The sequence below is a fragment of the Echiichthys vipera genome, assembly GCF_963691815.1.
Source record: "Echiichthys vipera genome assembly, chromosome: 10".
NCBI lineage: Eukaryota > Metazoa > Chordata > Actinopteri > Perciformes > Trachinidae > Echiichthys > Echiichthys vipera.
Window position 1 is genome coordinate 16,668,085 of NC_139835.1, and position 19,292 is coordinate 16,687,376.

The window sequence follows — 19,292 nt, forward strand, 5'->3', positions numbered from 1 at the left end:
TTCTAAGGATGAAAAAACAAAACAAAAAACAGCTACTCTTTAGTAGTTTATTCTTCCTTTTTATGAGGAAAGGTGCATCACGAGATTCATGGAAGGTTTTCTACTTACAAGTCAAAACCCTGTGGCCTGTCTTAATCGTAATACCGAGAGACAGCTGACCTGCAAGGCTTTTTTTTTTTCTGTGTAGAACTCATGCTGCTTTGAAAGACAGACTGCCAGCACTCTTGAGCATGTGGGCTCAACAGAACGTCTCAACAAGATGACTGACAGCTCTTTTGTTCACCCCCCTTCCCCTCCCCTCCCCATTCAATCCCTCCTTCCCTCTCAGATTTGAGGAATCAGCCTTACAGGCGAGCAGACGCTGTGCGGAGAAGTGTCAGGAGACGCTTTGATGATCAGAACCTGCGGCCGGGGAACAACGGCGAGGTGGTCGTGTGACGAGGGAGCAGTGCATGTGCTGGGGTTAGGGGGAAGGGGGGGTTGTGCGGATGTGTAAAAGAGGGAGAGACAGGAGGTCGGATGCAGAGCGAAGGGTGATAAGTGAAAGATGATGTGTAGCAACCATAGAGATGAGTGTGTTATATAATGTAATATATATATACATATATTACATGAAAATAAACGATATTCCATGTCTGTGGTATAGAAGCGGCTTTTTCACTATGAAGGACTGGGACATGTATGGGACTGGATTTAAAGTGTCTGAAAGGTTGATTCAGAAAATCAAGTGCCTGAACTTATTTTTGTGCGCCAATGTTACGCTGTTGTCTGTTTGTCTGATGACTGTTTTTTTTTTTTTTTAAATAATTCTCACTTCAAGCAATTCAACTTGCCCTGGCTTTAATTGTAAGATGTGTAAAACTGGACTTGCGGTGGCCTTTAGAGCCACGTGAAGAGATGCTTCCTCGGAAACGTAATGTAGAATGTATGGGACGCGTTCCCTTAAGCTGTTACAAATATTCCATCTTTTAGTGTTGAGTTTGACACTGTAGTTTGTCGGTACATTCCAGTGCTCTTTTGAATTCCTTTTACACAACAAGCGAGCGGTGTAAATCAAGGTCTATAACAATACCATATTTGCTGATATCACAAAAATCTGCCACGATAGGATTTCAATTCATAGGCCTGCGATCGATATGAGACGATACTTTATCAGATGCCCTTTTCACATGACAGGTGACATTTACATACCAAAACTCACAAAAAGCAACTAAAATATGATTTGACAATTCTATAACCGATCTCTTCCAGACATTAAAATGAAGATGAATCTATTCTTTAATAAAAAGAATAAATATGTGGGAATTTCAAAATAAAGTGTCATCTTCAAGATGACAGTATGCATCAATGATATGCAATCGTCGACCATTGAATTGATATGTCTATCCAGATCGATTTATCGTGACACCCCGAATACAAACATGCTCAACATGCACTTTTTTCTTACATCTCATGAAGATTTTTTAAACTTGTACTAAAGGGCTGATGATCAGGCATGAAGGTGATCAGAAAAGTAATTAAAACTCTATATTTGTATAAGGATGATGAAGAATGAACGAATCAAAACTATTTCAAAACAAGACCGGGCTAATGTGAATTGTATATATCAGGCCTCTCTCCATGCTGACTGCTCTTTCATCATTTGTTACTTCGGTTAATGGATCAAAGGCCTGACTTTGTAGCTCTTAATCGAGGAGGCCGCCTGCTCACATAAGACTACCGTCTATTTAAAAGGTTGCATTTCTGTTGCAGCGCAGCAGTTTCTTTGGTTTCTGGGAACAAATAACGAGTAAATGAGTTTGTGTAAAGCAGAGAAACTGCACAAAAGATACTGAACCCTACTGGACGATGTCACTGTCAAAACTGGATCTAACTTTGCATTTCATCTGTCAACTTTTGTTTGCAGATTAATTATATTTTCAAGGCTACTGCGTCTACCCACTTTATTGTAATTTTAATGTATAGTATTTAACCACTGAAAAGATTCCTTTTAAGTTCATGTTTTCAGCTGTCATTAAAAACATGGCAAAACACATCACAACAAGTTTCCTACATGTACAGATATTTTGTTACAAACCATGCTTTTTTTTTCTTAATTCCCATTACCAGATGGTTAATATTGTACATATTGTTTAAACAAAAGTTTTCATTGCCTTGTGCTTTACAACTTGAATGTTATTTTAACTTATAGTTTTGTTTTCCATTTTTTTTGTATATTTAATTAAGCCAAATGCAGCCAGAGTCTACAGTTGTGTGTTAGATCATAACGTCTCACAGTCGTGCAGGAGGCAGTAGATCAGTGACTTTGCTTATGGGTGCGTCAGAGGCATCAAAGCCAGCTAGAAAAACATGAAACACATTCTGGTTTGCAAGTGTTGCTACATTTGAACCGATTTAAACTCATACACATTGTATCTAATTAAACTGGTTTCTATTAGTTGACCTGTGGTTAGCTGGTTTTGTGACTTAATGATGCGCCCTCCTGTAATTATCTCCACTGTAGCACGTGCTGCCGTTCATCTTCTGTCAACTTCACTGTCTGTAATAATAGTGACATTTCTCTAACTGGATAATACTGGCATGTTCTGTTTTTTTTTTACTTTCACCAGAAATGTATTTTAGGCAGTTTGTGTTCATTACAAAATAACAAGCTTTTTTTTAAAAAAAATAAAAAAATAGGGGATATGAGATTTTCAACAAATATGATCAAATAAACTATTTACATTGAATATAAAACTGTTTGTCTTGGGATTTTTGTATTTGTGAAAATGTTTTAATGGTTGAGAAGTGAACTACCAAGATGTGAGTAGATTACTTGACATTACATCACTTTCAGTTTTTGACTACATTTCCCCGATTCAAGTTTTTTTTTTTTTTTACTGCAGGACTAGTTAGTTTAAAGGTCCCATGTTGTTAAAAAACAGTTTTTTATTTTAAAGCAGTTTGAGGTGAGAAATACCGTGAAAGTATCAAAATGCCAAATCCTAGAAGAAATGCGCACAGACCATATTCAGAGATTGCCTTTAAACGGGCCGTCAGGACTTCTGTACAGTTGTGGAAATCATGTAAAGGCTGACCAATAAGAGCAGACTGGGCTATTTCAGGAGGAGGGCTTAAATAGACTGGCCTAAAAACAATGTGGTATATTCAGAGACACTATGAGATAAATAATATAATGTAAACATGCTCTTGTAGAAACCTGAAAATGAGCATAATATAGGACCTTTAAGCTTGGTGTGCCTAATTATCTGGCAGTGTAATTTTAACATGTCATACATTCATTATTGAAGTGAATTAAATTCTGGTGCTAGACATAATATGATGGATCCCCCACAGATAGTTGTGGTAGTAGCTGGCATATCTATTAAGTAAAGATGGTCAGTTATTACTAAATCCTGTAGAAGAGCATGCAGACACAGGAGGGTGTGGTTGTAGGTATGTCTGCCTCACCAATGAGTACAAGAGAACATTTGGCTTTGACCTTATTGATTTAAAGTATCCAATTCTAGACATAATCCATTGAAACAGTATTTTATTACATTTCACTACAGTTTATCGATTTTCACAGATGCTCCAATTAAAACCTTTTTGGATCATTCCTCAAGAATACACCTGAAAATGACTAAATCAGAAAAATGGTTTCATTATCTCTGGAAAGATATGTTGTCCTGAAATGTTTTCTTCTTCTTCTTCCTCTGGTACTTTTCCAGGTGAAAGACAGTCAGTGCCATTAAAGATATACTTTTAATTGAATATAAAAAGTATTGGCAATGGTAAAACATGTACAACTACAGTCAACTAAAAAAGACTAACAAAAGCAACGTAAGACAACCTGACATTAAAAGGTTGATCAGCTGATCAGTTTTCTGATTCCAAATTAGTCACTGAATAAGTGTGTAAGCTCAGTGTCGCACATTCGCATAAATACCAGAGAGCGGCGTTTTCTCACACAGGGTGGTAAGCCCAGTACAGTCAGATGAGCTTGGAGGGGAATGCATGTTTGTAGAAGTATACAAATACGATAAAAGGGCGGCACGAGTGTGATCATCAAGGTGCGTCCAGCTGTTCCAGTAAAGTTCTTCTTCTCTTCTCCAGCTCTCCTTCACTCAGCTCACTGCCTGACGTATCCCAGCCGCCCTGAACACAACACACAGAGACTTAGGAATATGTACACAATGAGGAATGAAAATAGACTACTTTCACTACTCCATGAACCTTATCATCCAGGTTATCGCGACAACAGCCATTAAAACACCTGTTTTCTACAATAAAAAAAAGGGGGAACCAACCTCTTCTTTTGCTGCTTTTCTTTTAGGAGACTTCTGTTTAGAGTCTGAGCGAGCTTTCCCTCGAGACTTGTCGTTCTCTTTATCTTTCTCTAAGTCCTTTTCACGCTTTCCATCGCGCTCTCTTCCTTTCTTCTCATTGTCGGATTCTGGCGATGCCTGGTTGTAATGATCACCGTCATAAACAAACAACATACACATTTACAATAAATGGATTTGGGGGTCTTCCTGTATACCTACCGACTTGTGACGCCTCTTCTTGCCCTTCTTCTTGTGCTTCTTGGATTTTTTATAGCTTCTCTCTGTTTTCAGGCAGAAAATGTCGGTAAATGTCAATAGTGCTGCACTTCTCCAACATGATGATAAAAAGATCATCTAAACTTTGAAAGCCACTCACCAGATTCTCCACTAGACGAGCGTTCAGAAGGAGATTTGGACTGTGACCTCTTTTTCTTCTTGTGGTATTCCTCGTCCTCAGACTCTGAGCCCTGTCAAAACATTAAAGTGGAGTAATCCAGAGATTAAAAAAGGGATGAGATGAAGGTAAAGGTATCTGTGTAGATTATTCATGGCAAATTGTTTGCCCGCCGCTCTTCGTCTTGTCCAAGCATATCAGTGAGGACTACTGACTGATCGAGAGCGTGATCGTTTCCTGTGGTGCTTCTTGGACTTCTTTGAATGCTTCTTTGTCTTGGAGTGGTGATGTTGGCACTCATGCTGTTATAAAAATAAATAAAAAATACATGCCATGGTGATCATCATCTTAGTCATCAAGATTAATAATTTTTCGCTCATTTTCACAATCCAAACAGACTTACCTCTAAGACGTGCATGAAGTCTTTGAATATCCTTTTCCTCTCTGACTCCAGAGTCACGTCTTCAAAGGCAGATTCTTTCAAGAATCTCTCTCTGATCTGAAAACACCGTACAAGTACAAGTACAATGACACCAAGTACAACCAAAAGGGTAAAGGCAAGCTTCTATGTATCGGTTTTACAAATAATTTAGAAATTATTTTTAAACAGAAAATAGTTGATGCTACTAAATCATAATATATATATATTTTTTTTTTTTTGCATAAAAGAACATACCCCCTCCCATGTAGTCTCTGGCTCCAGTGGTGGTGTGGCCTGCTTTAGCATGTTTTTAAAGGCTGCTTCTTTCCTTTTCATCTTCCTGGCCTCCTCCTTTTCTCTCTCTCTCTCTCTGGCTTCCGCCTTCTCCAGTAACTATACAGAACCAGGTCACAAAATAATAATAAAAACTAACAGTTAATATATGACAACAATTGCCAACAACAAAAGGCCTTAACATAAAGGGTTTTTTAAGCATGAGATCCAAAGATGCAGATGAAGAGTCAATAATTTAACTATTAATTAACAATAACTGAAATTTGAAGCCAAGTTACTCAAAATGTTCTGCTAATATATCTGCAACTGTGTTCTTCTTAAAGAACTATGTAGGCTATGAAAACACTTACACTGTTGAATGCCAGCTTTATGTTTCCTGCATCCAGTGTGGTGGCTCTCTTGTCTGAACTGATGACTGATCCAAAGTCTTCGAAGCTAGTGTTGACTTCCACCAGAAAGCTTTTGTCCTGGAAGCACAAAGGAAGCAGAAGATTAACAAGTTGTATGCTATAAAACAACAAACCTCTTTAAAAGAAGCACTGATATGAGCGGAGGTGAAGTGAACAGTTTGTTCTTAATATCTTACCTTGAGAATATCTTTGATGATCCTCTTTTCATCATGGTAGCGGGCCTTCAAGTCTTCCACATAGAATTTGAACAGGTCTAGGGGAGTGGAACCTGTAGAATAGAAATGATCAGTAAAGACATGTATGTTTTATGCTGCCAAAAACACTTTCAACAGAATACAAGGAAGCAAAAACATGATAATTACAATTATACAGAAATCTGTCTGAATGTTTTTTTAATGTTAAAACTATACACAAACAAAACTTATCTAAAATTAATGAAAAAAAACAAGAACTCCTATGCATCAGTGCACTGATGGTTTTTTCTTGTGGTTCATGCGGTATTTACATCCTGAGCTGTGTGCGCTTTATTTCTGTGTTCACGTCATGTGCATTTGTCTGCATATCACATCCACGTGCTTCAGGATGTGATATGCAGACAAATGCTCACGTGGACATGTGAAGCCATGTGTGCTGTGGTTACTGCGCTCCTACCCGGCTGGCCCAGCATGTTGGCGAAGCGGATGTCTGAGCTCAGGGTCGGGTACATCTCCATCCAGGCAGACATGGAGTGAAGCTGACCGTGGTCGTGGAGCTCGTCCAGGAATTTCTGAAAGAAAACAAGAAAATATGAATTCAGGATAGCAACTGATATCCAGTGGTTAAAAACAGATCATATCTCTTCTGTGACTTGGATTTAGATTATTATTGAACCTTTTTCAACAGAAAATACACAACAACTACTACAATAGATTGAAGCAATATTTCCCTGACGTGGTGACCAGTTTGTACGTGTTTTGAGTTGCATTTGTTTTGGACATCCACTCCCTCTCACCTGGAAGGCCTCTCTGTTCTTGCGCTGCCGTCTCCTTTCTCTGAGAAGTGTCTTCTGTTTCTCCTCCTCCTCCTCCTTCTCCAGCGCACGGATGTGCTCCTCAAAACAAATGAGGGCATCCTCTTTGTCCATATCTGTCAGCAGGTAACAACACTATCAACATGGAGAACTGTACTAGTTTACATATCGAACAAAGTGAACCTAAAATAAAAACTTTGTCTTTTCACTTCTACCATCGGTTTCAAACTGAAGTAGGTAAATTAAGATTTGAGTTTGTGCTCTCATACTCTGCAGCTCTTCATCCTCAGCAAATGGAGGGTTGTCTAGCAGGTACTGCTGGGCCTCAGACCAGGTGGTGCGGTATGTGACGTTAGCCATGTTGTCCAAAATGTTCTTTAGCGCTTCCCAGTTCCTCTTTCTTAGCTGCTTGGCTTGCTCCTGAAAACATTTTGTAGAGAAGGAAACCGGGATGTGAATTATGTTCACAAAGCATCTTAAAATAGCAGATCGAAAGTTGAATGAATCTACATCATTATGATAAGCATGCAGACTGACGGTCTTTTCCCAGACTGAATATCTGAGGGAGTTTTGGCTCAACTTTAGAAAATAGCTTTACCTTCTCTTTTTTGGCAAGGTAGAACAATACATCTTCATAGATCTCCAGCCTGTCTCTCTCTGGTACACAGCTCCACACCTCAAGCTCATTAAACATCTGCTCTGCTTTCCTGGATTGCAAGTACACACACACACAAACACACATGTTTAGGATATTTTCATACAATAACCCACATGAGGGCAGCATTTCACAGGCCAAATTTGCCTCTAAACACAGTGTGTAATGCTTAGGGCAAGCCATCAGATGCACAGTTGTGTAGAGTTAATACTAAACTCATTACATGTTGATAAAGGAAAAAGTAAAGTTGTACTTCTTGAGTGCAAATATCTAATTTCCTTGATGCCTGTACCAAACTTGACGGGCAGACGTGTCAGAAGCAGGGGTTGACTGTACTGAAATAAATTATTAGATGAAAGGAGACACATTCAAATAGACCAGCTATCCAGTCCGACTGCTCGTTGTCAAGGTCACCAGTCGATCAGTGCGTCATGGAATCACAGAAATGCCAAACTGAACAGTGCTGGTGAACTCGATCTCATGCGAGACCAAGGATCAATACAGAAACATTTTAAATGTTGTTGGCATTATTTGTAATGCATAACTCCTTACTATGTGTTTATGAACCTTGATCCAACTGAATTAGTGGTACACATTCAGTAAAAAAAGATGCCATTTCTAGTTGTGAAATGGTGAGAAAGGATAAAACAGAACACCAAGGTTGTGAATTACATCCAAATCCAAGAGGACATCAGAACCTACTGTATAGGGACATTGGTCAATATATGAGCAGTCTGTCCTCCAGCAAGAATATAGAATATTGTCTGTCCGAGTATGAGCTCTTGCCCTCTGATAGAAGATGGATCACCCAAATGTAAACTAAATTGTCTCAAAAACTCATTTGTGCCTACTTCAATTAAAAATGCTATTAATGTCACTTGAAGCTTGTGCAATAGCTTCCCAGTGTTCTTATCGTGTTGTTATACATCACATATAATTTGTGGTTGTGATTTTCTACAGTATGTGCTGTTTTGTTTATATTCGGTTTGTTTTTTATTATTACTACTATGGAGGCAGCTATGTGTGTGCTGCATTTGAGTCAGAGACAAAATCCCCTGCAGAGGCAATGCAGAATATTTTAACCAACAAACCAAAATGTTTGTAAAGTCCACTCTCTTAGTTGTGACCAAGCAACATTATTTTAGAACAGTGTGACAAGAGCTAACGAGTCAAAGCAGTTTAAGAGGAAGTTGACAGTGCGGTCACTACAGGATGGCGTGCACATGCCATATGTGACCTTTCACTGTCCCGTCTGCATAATCATATTGACAGTTCAGGGATCGATAAATCAATAAATATATATAAAAAAAGAAAAAAAAACAGATCATTGGAGCCCTTACTTGTATCTGGTGGTAGATGTCATCTTCTCATGGTTCTCCAAGAACCTCTGAAAGGTCTCTTTGGACTCCTTGTATTTAATTCTGGCCTCCTCTTTTTCTTCCTTCTCTGTTTGGACTTTGTAAGCATTGAACGCCTGTTTCTTCTCACTCAGTTTGGGAAGTGCGCTTTGTTGATAAGGAAAAGTGAGAATTTGATGTCAGATGGGCATTGTTATCACCTCCTACTGTAAATTAAGTGATCCCAGGAGAATAATAGTGTACCTGTAGCGAGGATCATTGATAATCATTTTCATAGCCTGTTCCCAAGAGGAGTTTGAGGACACGCCCTGAAATACAGAGAATAAAAGTCAAAGTCATGATGGCCTGTACCCTTAAACTTTCAAAGTTCAAAGTTTAAAAGTTCAAAACACATACAAACAACAGATCAGGGAAAAGATCAGATCAGTTTTGGTGCCCTTTGTTAGAATAAGCATGAGAGACAGAGGAACTATGAGCTGTGCTGCTTCGTCTCTAGAAGTCAACACATTTCCTTAATTACTAATAGATGCCTGGTTAAGAGGTGTGGAGAGGAAATAATTCAAAGAAGTGCCACCGAGGACTTATGTAAGCGCCCTTTCTGTCACTTGCCTCTCTCAGAGTGACTCCTTCATCCATTATGAAGTGATTCCACCGCATGCCTCTGTCTTCAAAATTGTCACAGTTATTCTAACTCACTGAGGCGTTCCATTTTCTCTCACTGTCTTAATCCCAGCCAGCCCAGAGCCTTTGATCCAATAAAGCTAATCATAAAGACAGAGCCATTAAGATCTTTCAGGAAATGGCAAGCAATCTCAGAGGAGAGCTTTGTGCACAAAATTAAAAAGAGCCTAAATATAGCAGCATTCAAGGTGGGTGGTGCTCGGCTGCCTTGCAACAACACATCCTCAGCAACAGGAGGTGAAATTTAACAATTGAGCAAAGAACTCGGGGCTCATGAGGAGGGAAAGAGATTAGATCCAGAGCACAAAGGATGGTTGGTGTTGTTAAACACATGAGGCATAAGGAGACACTGCTGTAATAAAATTAACCTTTAAAACAGACTTCTATGTGTAATGGTGTACAGCTCAACCATCAAGGCCCACATTGTTTGATGAAAGAATCTGCCTCATTTAATAATAAAACTGGAAAACTCGCTGTGAAGCACTACTTATTGATAGGCTTAACAGGGCTGTACAATGTTTATTAACAAACTGATTTTTTTTTTACTTAAATAAACAGATGGAACTTTTTAATGAAATAAACATTTGCTATGTTTTTGTTACATTTTAAAACCACGGGTAGGCCTACATAATCAATGGCAACCTACAGCCACCACGATAATATGTTGCATTATAAACTGAACTCCACTCCAAGTGATGGGGCATGTAGCCCTTTTTAGCTGTGATGTCACATGCAAATGTAAGTCTTAAGTATTCATGGCAGTGGTCGCAACTACTGTAAAAGCACATTAATGGATACTAATCTATGTGCAGGCAAGAACGCTGATACAAGCAGACGTATTTTTTTTGTATATGACCTGCTAAATGTCAAGTAACATAAACATGCACTGACAGAGACAACTCAGCTTCTCCACTCTCCAACAGTGTGTGGCCTCTAATGCATCTGCATGTTAACCTTATTTGACAGCCTGACTCACCTTCTCCTTCAGCAGCTCTTTGAAAGCCTGCTTGGCCTCCTCTTTCGTGTTCCATTTGTACGTTTTCTTCTGAAGTTCTGGCCGTTCTTCTTTTATGACTTCAATACTGAGGGCAAAGGAAGATGTTAATACATTAACCTAACTGTTTGCGCGAAGCATTCAGGACACTGAGCGTTAAATGCATTTATGGAGACACAAAAATAGACCTCCTCATCCATTAATACATTACGTTGAAAGGGTGCTGTGTACATAAATCCAGTGTCATTATGACCATGGTTCTGGCTTAATGTATGCATGTCTGAGTACTGGAGACAGCACCGGTCTCTGCATCAGACAACTATTTACCTGACTGTGGCTTCTGTGGTGGTTGAGCTCTCTGAGGCAGCCACAGGCGCATCTACAGTCTTGACCTCAGCTGTGTGATGCATGGCCGCCTGAGACAGGTGTTCCTCTGAGACGGCTGTTGCAGTTTCTGCCTCCATTATGGTTGCCATAGTGGCTGTATTATCCACTTGCACTGCAGGAGCTGCTGTGGTGCCAAGAGCCATTGCATCTGCCGTCCTGAAATCAAACGGTAAGGTTGAAAACCAATACACATGATCAGAAGAATACCCGGACAATGTAGCAGACTGGAACATAAAGGGGCACTACATACCAATTTAAATAGGTCATTAATAATAACAACATAAAAAGGGTTTTGATCATGAAGAAGAAATGATCAATAACTGCTGTATTTGTGTATCATTATATAAATTACAGCACTGAAGCTTAATCGAAGGTAAACAGGAAGCTCTTACCCATTCTCCTCTGCTTTGATCATAGCTGGAATAGACAAAAGGGGAATAGCTGTTAAGGTACTTGTTTTCATTTCAAAGCAAACTGCAGATGAGAGAACAGCACCGAGATAAATGTACTACCGGAAGCTACAATGTGCTCCTGTGTTTGTTCATCAATGATGTACCAAACCCCCTCTAATGCATGGCGTTGTTTGTTAAATAAGCCAGCAGCCTTCCATCATCCCGATTATAAAGGCTCATCCATGGTTCAGTATGCAATACTGCTGCCTTTCTCACAACATGTTTGACATCAGCAGACGGCAGCTCTTTACCTTCCAGATCCTCCAGATCCTTGGGTTTGGTCCATCTGGACTCCTTCGTCTGAGAGTTGTAATAATAAGGCTTCCCTGTGTCTGACTTGTACTCCTTCCAAGGGCATTTAGACAGCATTTGCTAAAAAGGTGAAAAATCAGTTGTGATACACTGCACAAAGATAACTAGTGTGATGTTGACCAACATGAAAATAATTATTTAACTTCTTCTATAACCATTTTGTTACATACATACATACATACATATAAGGGGTGGAACGGTTTATTGAAAAAATGTCACTGTGAAGCCTGAGTTTACTCTGCAGCCATATCTGTGTGTGTAAAGAGGAGAAGTTGAGAAGGCATTTTCATAAAAATCCTGCTGCATTTATGTTACGCTCATTTGTGTCAGTCCAGTTTCTGATGAATAATCTAGTGTTTCATATGTACTCCAAGCCTGGTAAAGTAACTAGTAACTGAAGTAATCAGATAAATGTAGTGGAGTAAAAAGTAGAATATTTCCACTGATTTGTAGTGGAGTAGAAATATAAAGTAGCATGTAAATAAAATACTCAAGTAAAGGAGAAGAGCCTCAAACTTTACTTTAGTCCTATAATTAAGTAAAAAAACCTCTGGTTAACAGGTTTGTTCATTTAACAAGGATTGTTTTTGACAAGCTTGTTGCACTTTGAGGTCATGACTACTATTTATATTGATAAAATAAAGACAATATATGTACTATATTGGATTATGTACAATATCAATTAATATGATGCTCATATTTTTACAGCCCCTCATTTTGGATCATTTTTGTCAAGGCCCCAATTCCAATTTAATCTAATAGCCCTGATGTAGCCTATTTCAGTCAGTTCAGTGACTGCAGTTTGTGCGTATTTTAGTGAAAGAAAACCTATTTTCTTCATTTTTTAAGATTTGATAATGTGTTTATATTCTTACCTAGAAGGCAAACAATTATTTACCCTTTTGCCAAATAAATATATAAACACAAAGATGCAGCAATGTCTCTCCTACTGTTTCAAAATCTCACTTCACTTTCATTTAAGATTGTTACAGTAATCCCTAAGCAAGCTGCCTCATTATTTCAGTTTTTGCATGATTGCATGACACGTCCTTAAGAATATCTGATTAATAAAATAATTGAATTATTAGGCTATAGATCTGATACATGTTATTTTTAGAATCTAAAAGAAATAGAAAAAATAAACCGAACCGAAAAACCCTGACCCCAAAGCCTTGATATGAACCAAACAGTGGATTTTGTGAACCGTTTCACCCCTAATACATATCTATTTTGTCTTAGTATGTGAGACCTTTTAATATTGTAACTAGGGACTTTTAAGGATGAAGATGAAAACCGTCAACCTTGGCTGAATCTGGTACAATGTGATTAATTTGGACTTGCATTGTTTCTGGTAAAAACTAAAAGAAAAACAGGGCATAAGCTACGCAATTAACTGTATGTGTAAATGGGGGAAAAAATGATATCTGGAGGTACAAGTAGTAAACGTGGTTTGCAAGCGATAAAATGTTTGTACCTCAGCAGGAGATTTGAGATCATCTGGTTTCTCCCATGTGGACTGCTTGGTCTCTGTATTGTAAAAATAGGTCTTCCCATCCAGTGATTTGTGTTCTGTCCAAAGGGACTTCTGAGGCGGACAAAAACAACAAATAAATCAGCTGTTTCAGTGTTAAAAAGAAAGTTTGAAAGCAAGAAACCACTTAGCTTTGGTATTATTTAAAATGCTTTCACAGCTCCCGGTAAATATTGTCAACTCTTTCACATCTATCGTTCCATTTTCAATGTGCACAAACCTTCTTTGGCTGGTCTTCCTGTGGAGATCCATTTGTGGTACTCTGCAGGGACAAAGGAACAAATGAAATGTTGACAGACTACAGGTATTGATCAGACGGAAGACAAAAGTCTGAAGTCTGATGAGAAATTGTTGAAACTGTAAACTTGCAATCACTGCATATAAAGAAAAATGCGTTTGACTTACAGCTGTTCCAGGTGCAGCAGCTGTGAGGATAAAAACACAAATGGGTCAGATGCTTTACTTCTAATGAACACAAAATATGCAAGAATAGGATTAGTACGTAAAGTGACAAATGAAATGTCTTACCTGTGGAGTCAACTCCAGGCTGTGGACAGACAAATTTATTTGTGGATTATTTCCCCAAGAAATACTCAGAAAATGATTAATTCAGCTGGGACTCATCATTCACAACACACAGTAACTGACAAAGCTTTCTCAATTAGTACAATACTCCACACCCTCAAGATGCAAAAATATACTTGTAATGATTAAGGGGATGTCTTATGCTCTCTAAAGCTTCCTGGATGTTGTCACAATAAAAACATCAGATTGCTCATTTGCATAACTTGCTTACCTATTAGTATAAAAGCAAAATTAGCAGAACGTCAACAGTGAAGGGCTCGTGTATTTCATTATGCGAGTCAAAGCAAAGACAAAAAAAGGGGACATATTGCATGCAAATGTTCGTTTTAATTTTAATCCGCCACTGTATTTAATGATGTTCCTCAGCTGTTATAGTTCAATGTGTGGTAAAAAATACAGAGATTTTCTAAGAAGTGTGACACAGAGTACTGATGGCAAAAGAAGTGAGAAGAGTTACCGGTCCCGTTGGTTGAACAGTCGCAGCTGGCATGCGAGGGGGCATCATCATCCCTGGCATCATAGGTGGCATCATGCCTGGCATCTAATAAAAGAAGCATCATGAAATATTCATTTGGCATTTCCATACCACACAGTGCAGGAAGAAGTATCAAGACACAGGTGTCTTTGTGGAAGGCTGCTTGAAACTGGGGGGGGAGATGGTGAGACTGAATCTGAGTCTGCTGTGTTTATATAATGATGTGATGCCACAGCTTGCGATCTGTGAAGCAGAAACACACCAAACCACATCCCCTCACCACCTTTTTAGACTTGTGTTGCTGATCAAACACCCCCAAGTATCACACCTATTTATATGCATGACAGGGCCACATATGCTTGCTAAATGTGACCCGTTTTTGGTTTAAAAATAAAATAAATTAAAACAGTTTGACAACTTTAGGTGTAATCAGGGGTTGTAAGTGATGCACAAGCAATTTTCTTCAGGCAAGTGGCATCTCTTTAGAGGACTTGGAGCGTTATATAGTCTCTGATATTTCAATGCTGAACGCAACTGTGCAGAAGCGCTATACAAAACCAAAAGTTAGTTTCTGATGACCAATACATGATTGAGTTGAAAGAAAACTTATTACAACCTTGGTTTTATTTTTTGTTTAAACCTGACCACAGGTTCTATTTGTTACGATCGTTGAAAAGAAATGTCAGTTAGGAAATGTTAGGTAATTAAAGGAACATCATGTGTCATTACAACTTGTTGTTTTTTTTAGTTGCTCTGCTCGTGGGTTTTATTGCTGATAATATTGTACTTTCCAAAGTAATGGCTGAGATAAAGTAAATCAGCAAAATTGCTTTTAAAAAAGGAGAAAAAAAGATAATTAAGATCTAACAGGGCAAAACACAAGTCAGATGATCAGACAGGTTGTAAACAAGCGGTCGATTTAGCTAGGTTAGATTGCCACTTTATTTTGAGGTAAAAACAAAAGTGGATGCACTGTCATGTCAGTAATCATCAAAGGAAAATCCACGACAGCATACGTCTAGGTCAACTTTAAAGCAGGATTCAGGAAGTAGGTCTGTAAGCTGCAATGGATGTTTAGCATTTGTTATTTTGCATTTTCTATACTTTTTCCAAATAAGTTTGACTAACATGGAGGTTTGTTCATCTGATAATTATGTGCCATGTCCAGTCTGAGCATTTTTTGAAATCAATGTTGCTGTTTTCTTTTATCTCATCCATTACTTTGGAAAGTACAATGTTATCAGCAATAAAACCCATGACCAGAGCAACTCAAATAAAACCCAAGTTGTAATGAAGTGATTTTCCTTTAATTACCTTACATTTCCTAACTGACACTTCTTCTCAACGCTGTAAGGCTAAACATGATCAACAGCAGCGTCAGAACATATTTATTTCTTCAGTGCAGTACTTTAGAAGAGAAGATTAACCTAATACACTGGACTGTGCACTCTGGAGCCCCCCCTCAGTGTCTTTCTTTATTAAAGTAATAACGTCTGCCACCTAGCCTTTTCATTTATCTGTATTGGGATGTGTAAGGTGGCAAGTCCTCATTTTACCAAGATTCAGAGCAGGATGAATAATGGTATGAAAAGAGCAGCAGAAACACAGGCCACCACGCCCGTAGAACTAACAAATACAACAGAACAGAGACAAACCTACAAGCTTCCTACAAAGCTCACCTGTCCCATAGGCGGCGCCCCCATTGGTGGCATTATACCAGGGGGAATTATACCAGGAGGCATAGGAGTCATGCTGGGCGGTCGCTGTCCCATAGGAGGCATTCCAATGGGAGGGAAATGAGGTGGTATTCCTGGTGGCCCCATCTAGAAAATTTAATAGGAAGAGAGAAAATCTGCATTAGATTACATTAAACATTAATGAAGACCTTTAATATTTACCACTATCAGTTCAACCCAGTAATGCCGACTGGCAACAAAGAGGTGAAAAGCTAATTGCCATAAACATATCTGTCACTGACTTACAAATGGGGGAGGTATCCCTGAGGGCGGTACACCTGGATAAGGTGGCGCTTGGCTCGTGCCATTATTAGCGTCCGATGAAGACTGTCATGAATAAGAAACACCACAGAGAGTTAGGTAACTCACAACAGCCAGTGGTCTAACACTTAATTAGCAGCATGCTTAATTCAATGAAGCCACCATGCTGTTTTACCAGATGTCCTTAAAATGTTTAGATTTTCTTACTACAATACTGCAGTAAATACTGTAGTTAAGATAAAAATCAAGTTGTATCGCAACATGCACAACCTAAATCTCATTACCTACGAGTTTACATATTATTCCACAATATTACTAAAAATGAACTTCAGCCTCCAAAATCACTATTAGGTGAAATCAACACCTTTCTAAAACGGTTTCATCAATAACTCAACACTATAATCGTATGATGATTCATTGCAGAGCTGTCGTATTAGCCTACATTCACCTTTGCTCATGGCACCAAAATGGACATATCTTGATGATAAAAGATTTAAGCATGCGGAGCAAAAAACAAACTGAGCTTCACTTAGTCTGCAAGGCAATATTTGAGCGTGTGAAATTCTGATCATGTGCTCTTTTCTGACTATGCTCTCTGAATTTTCTCCAGCTGTTTTGGCCGCTTCTGAACACTTGAGATTGCAGACAGTCTCTTGCCCATCATTTTGACTAACAAGCTGCAAAAGGACACACCCCTATCTGGATGACAGGGTCATGTCTTTTTTTCAAAGTCCGCACAACGAAAACAAAGTCAGATTTTTCATATTTCATGCTTAGGCCTATATGCCCCTTATTTAGTACAAAATTTCAATTTTAGATTTATATTGCCCCATTCTGGCAACACAACTACCTTTACTGTCGCCTAGCTCATTCATAAAAGGTATGTCGTAAGACTCTTACTCAGTGACCCTGTATCAGCACTCACACATGCATTTAGACAGCCAGTAATAACTAGGATCTGCTTTATGACCTCTTGTTCACCAGTTTAAGAATGTTAGTCAAGGGAAAATGTATCACATTAATTTGTGATCAAAAAAGAAATCCTCAAAATCTGAAGGTAAAAGCACTGTGTGGAGAAAAATCAGTCAACAGTGGGACAGTCCATCAAGGGATAATATCTACACTCAATCCAAAATAGTATCCAAGTTAGGTATGGTAAGAGCAGAGGCAGGGGGAGACAGACACAGCAACCTTAACAGTACACTTTGCTTTATGGGAAAACGTCAAAACAAGGTCATTGTGGCCAGTTCTCGTACTAATAATTCAACTTTGATACATAAATAAAAAGGACACTGGAGAAGGCTTTACTCAGATGGAGGTGTGTTACATTAATGATGCTAGATTCCATAAAGCCTTGAAGAAGAACCGGAGTTTGTGTTGAGGGGATGTATACTGACATACGTGGGCAATCATCATAAGCAGCGTGCAAAATGATTCATACTTTTTAATCCACCGGCCAAATTGGCTGATGAACGTTCAAATTTCCCCTCAATAGATTACATTGGAGAGGGTTTTTTTGCTGGTGAGTGAAGCAAATCTACCAGTCACTTGAATACTTAACCAGCATTTGGCGGTTGGCTGATGTTCATTTTGTTCCCTGCTCATAAGCTGGTATTTTTGTCGTCAATAAACTTCGACATGTCCAGACTATAAAAGACAAAACAACTAAATAATGGTCAATACATATAACTAAAGAGTAGGTCTACATTCTTTTTCAAAGTTTGACCCCTAATGTTAACCAATTGTAACTTTTGCGTATGAATATTGCTGTCCGTCTATAAAGAAGTCATATAAAGTTGGAAATGTTGCATTAATTAGTACGATAATGCAGACTTCATGGGACTTTAAGGGATGGTACATTATACCAACGTTAAAGCGCGAATGACATCACAGAAACGTGCTCACTAAATTATTTACATTTAACTTAATGTTAGATGACCGGCTCTCTCGCAGCGGGACAGTTTCCTGTGTCTTTGTCCATTTATGTGACGTTAAATCTCAACGAGGACGCCACCGTGTAAAAAGCTGCTCGTAATGAATGACTACAAGCTCCGTCTAAACTCTGGTGAAGGCTGGTGGTAACGAGTTAACGCGCTGTTTAGCCAACTATTTAGCTACCTAAACATACATTTTTATCAGCCTTGGGATTACATATCTGAATACAGTTAGATGTATTTACTGATGCTATATATAACCAAAGCTAACTGCATGTTAGGGGTGGTCTTCCAGGACATAGTCGGGACCATGACGCTATGCTAGCTCGGCGCTAACACGACGTGCTAACCTGTGACGTGTTAAAACGTTATTAAAGCATCACGGAGACACAGAGCCGCTCATTAACCAAACGCCAAATACATACGCACTCACTTTACACAGTCGCTAGCTTTACCTTTACATTAAATAATATATTCTTTTGAATGGTTGTACTCACCATGTTGGCGAGAGGGTATGAACCTCCGATACAGTTGATCACCTCTCAACAACGAGCAACACGATTGGTTGAATTCCCTCCGCGTGCAGAGAGGTCAAAGGTAAAGATTCTGTAGCGTCATTCTGCGGTAGTTATGTGCAGCAATGCGCAATATCGGTCAACGAATTGGGTTGATAATGGTATATAACACTTGTCAACTGTTTAACAAGGAGGGTCATTTGTTTGCATATAATATATTTTTTATCAGAAAATAACATTCCCGTGCATCCTCGAGAATATGCAATTGTCTTTGATGCAGTTCTTTCCGATATTAAAATCTTACTTTCAGCTGCAGTCAGAGATACTATTCAACAAACCTTTACATAGGAAACTCAATTTTTTTCAGTTTTCAATCCTTTTATTAGAGAGGACAGACAGAAAATGGGGTGAGAGAGGAAGAGGGGAGACAAGCAGCAAAGAGCCGAAGGTCGGAGTCGAACCGGCGGCCACTGCCCCGAGGACGTTCAGCCTCTTTACATGGGGCAGCCTTAACCACTGTCCCACCGGCCGCCTCACAGACCCTTTTTTGAGTATAAAAAGAAATAATAGATGTATAAGGG

At 38.9% G+C, this 19,292-nt stretch overlaps 2 protein-coding genes across 3 annotated transcripts in view; one reads left to right on the plus strand and one right to left on the minus strand.

Annotated features, from left to right (window-relative positions):
- The window catches only part of fmnl2a (formin-like 2a), a 53,667-nt gene extending 50,943 nt beyond the window's left edge, over positions 1-2,724 (plus strand). The window contains exon 26 of one of the 2 annotated variants that reach the window (XM_083921949.1): positions 329-2,724. In XM_083921949.1, coding sequence (XP_083778075.1) covers positions 329-438 — 110 coding nt within the window. In that variant the 3' untranslated portion in view covers positions 439-2,724. The remainder of the gene's footprint in view (positions 1-328) is intronic. The other variant, XM_083921950.1, reaches the window with a different exon arrangement.
- Positions 2,725-3,560: 836 nt separating this feature from the next.
- On the minus strand, positions 3,561-18,733 carry prpf40a (PRP40 pre-mRNA processing factor 40 homolog A). The gene is made up of 27 exons (XM_083922015.1): positions 18,694-18,733; positions 16,248-16,328; positions 15,945-16,088; positions 14,248-14,331; positions 13,734-13,752; positions 13,611-13,630; positions 13,426-13,467; positions 13,149-13,259; positions 11,614-11,734; positions 11,303-11,327; positions 10,851-11,066; positions 10,506-10,611; positions 9,092-9,156; positions 8,831-8,995; positions 7,434-7,542; positions 7,105-7,255; positions 6,818-6,951; positions 6,478-6,592; positions 6,003-6,094; positions 5,767-5,883; positions 5,378-5,515; positions 5,105-5,200; positions 4,917-5,003; positions 4,684-4,774; positions 4,527-4,588; positions 4,290-4,445; positions 3,561-4,137 (listed from the first exon to the last, which is right to left on the minus strand). Exons 1-27 carry the CDS (start codon positions 18,694-18,696, stop codon positions 4,048-4,050), a joined length of 2,640 nt encoding a protein of 879 aa, XP_083778141.1. The 5' UTR covers positions 18,697-18,733; the 3' UTR covers positions 3,561-4,047.
- Between the last annotated feature and the right edge of the window lie 559 nt (positions 18,734-19,292).

Coding starts and splice junctions, on each gene's coding strand:
- prpf40a (XM_083922015.1), bottom strand. Junction 7,543..8,830: donor ACATCTACCACCAGATACAA/GTAAGGGCTCCA, acceptor CTTGCAATCCAG/GAAAGCAGAGCAGATGTTTA. Junction 5,516..5,766: donor TAAAGCTGGCATTCAACAGT/GTAAGTGTTTTC, acceptor GGTTCTGTATAG/TTACTGGAGAAGGCGGAAGC.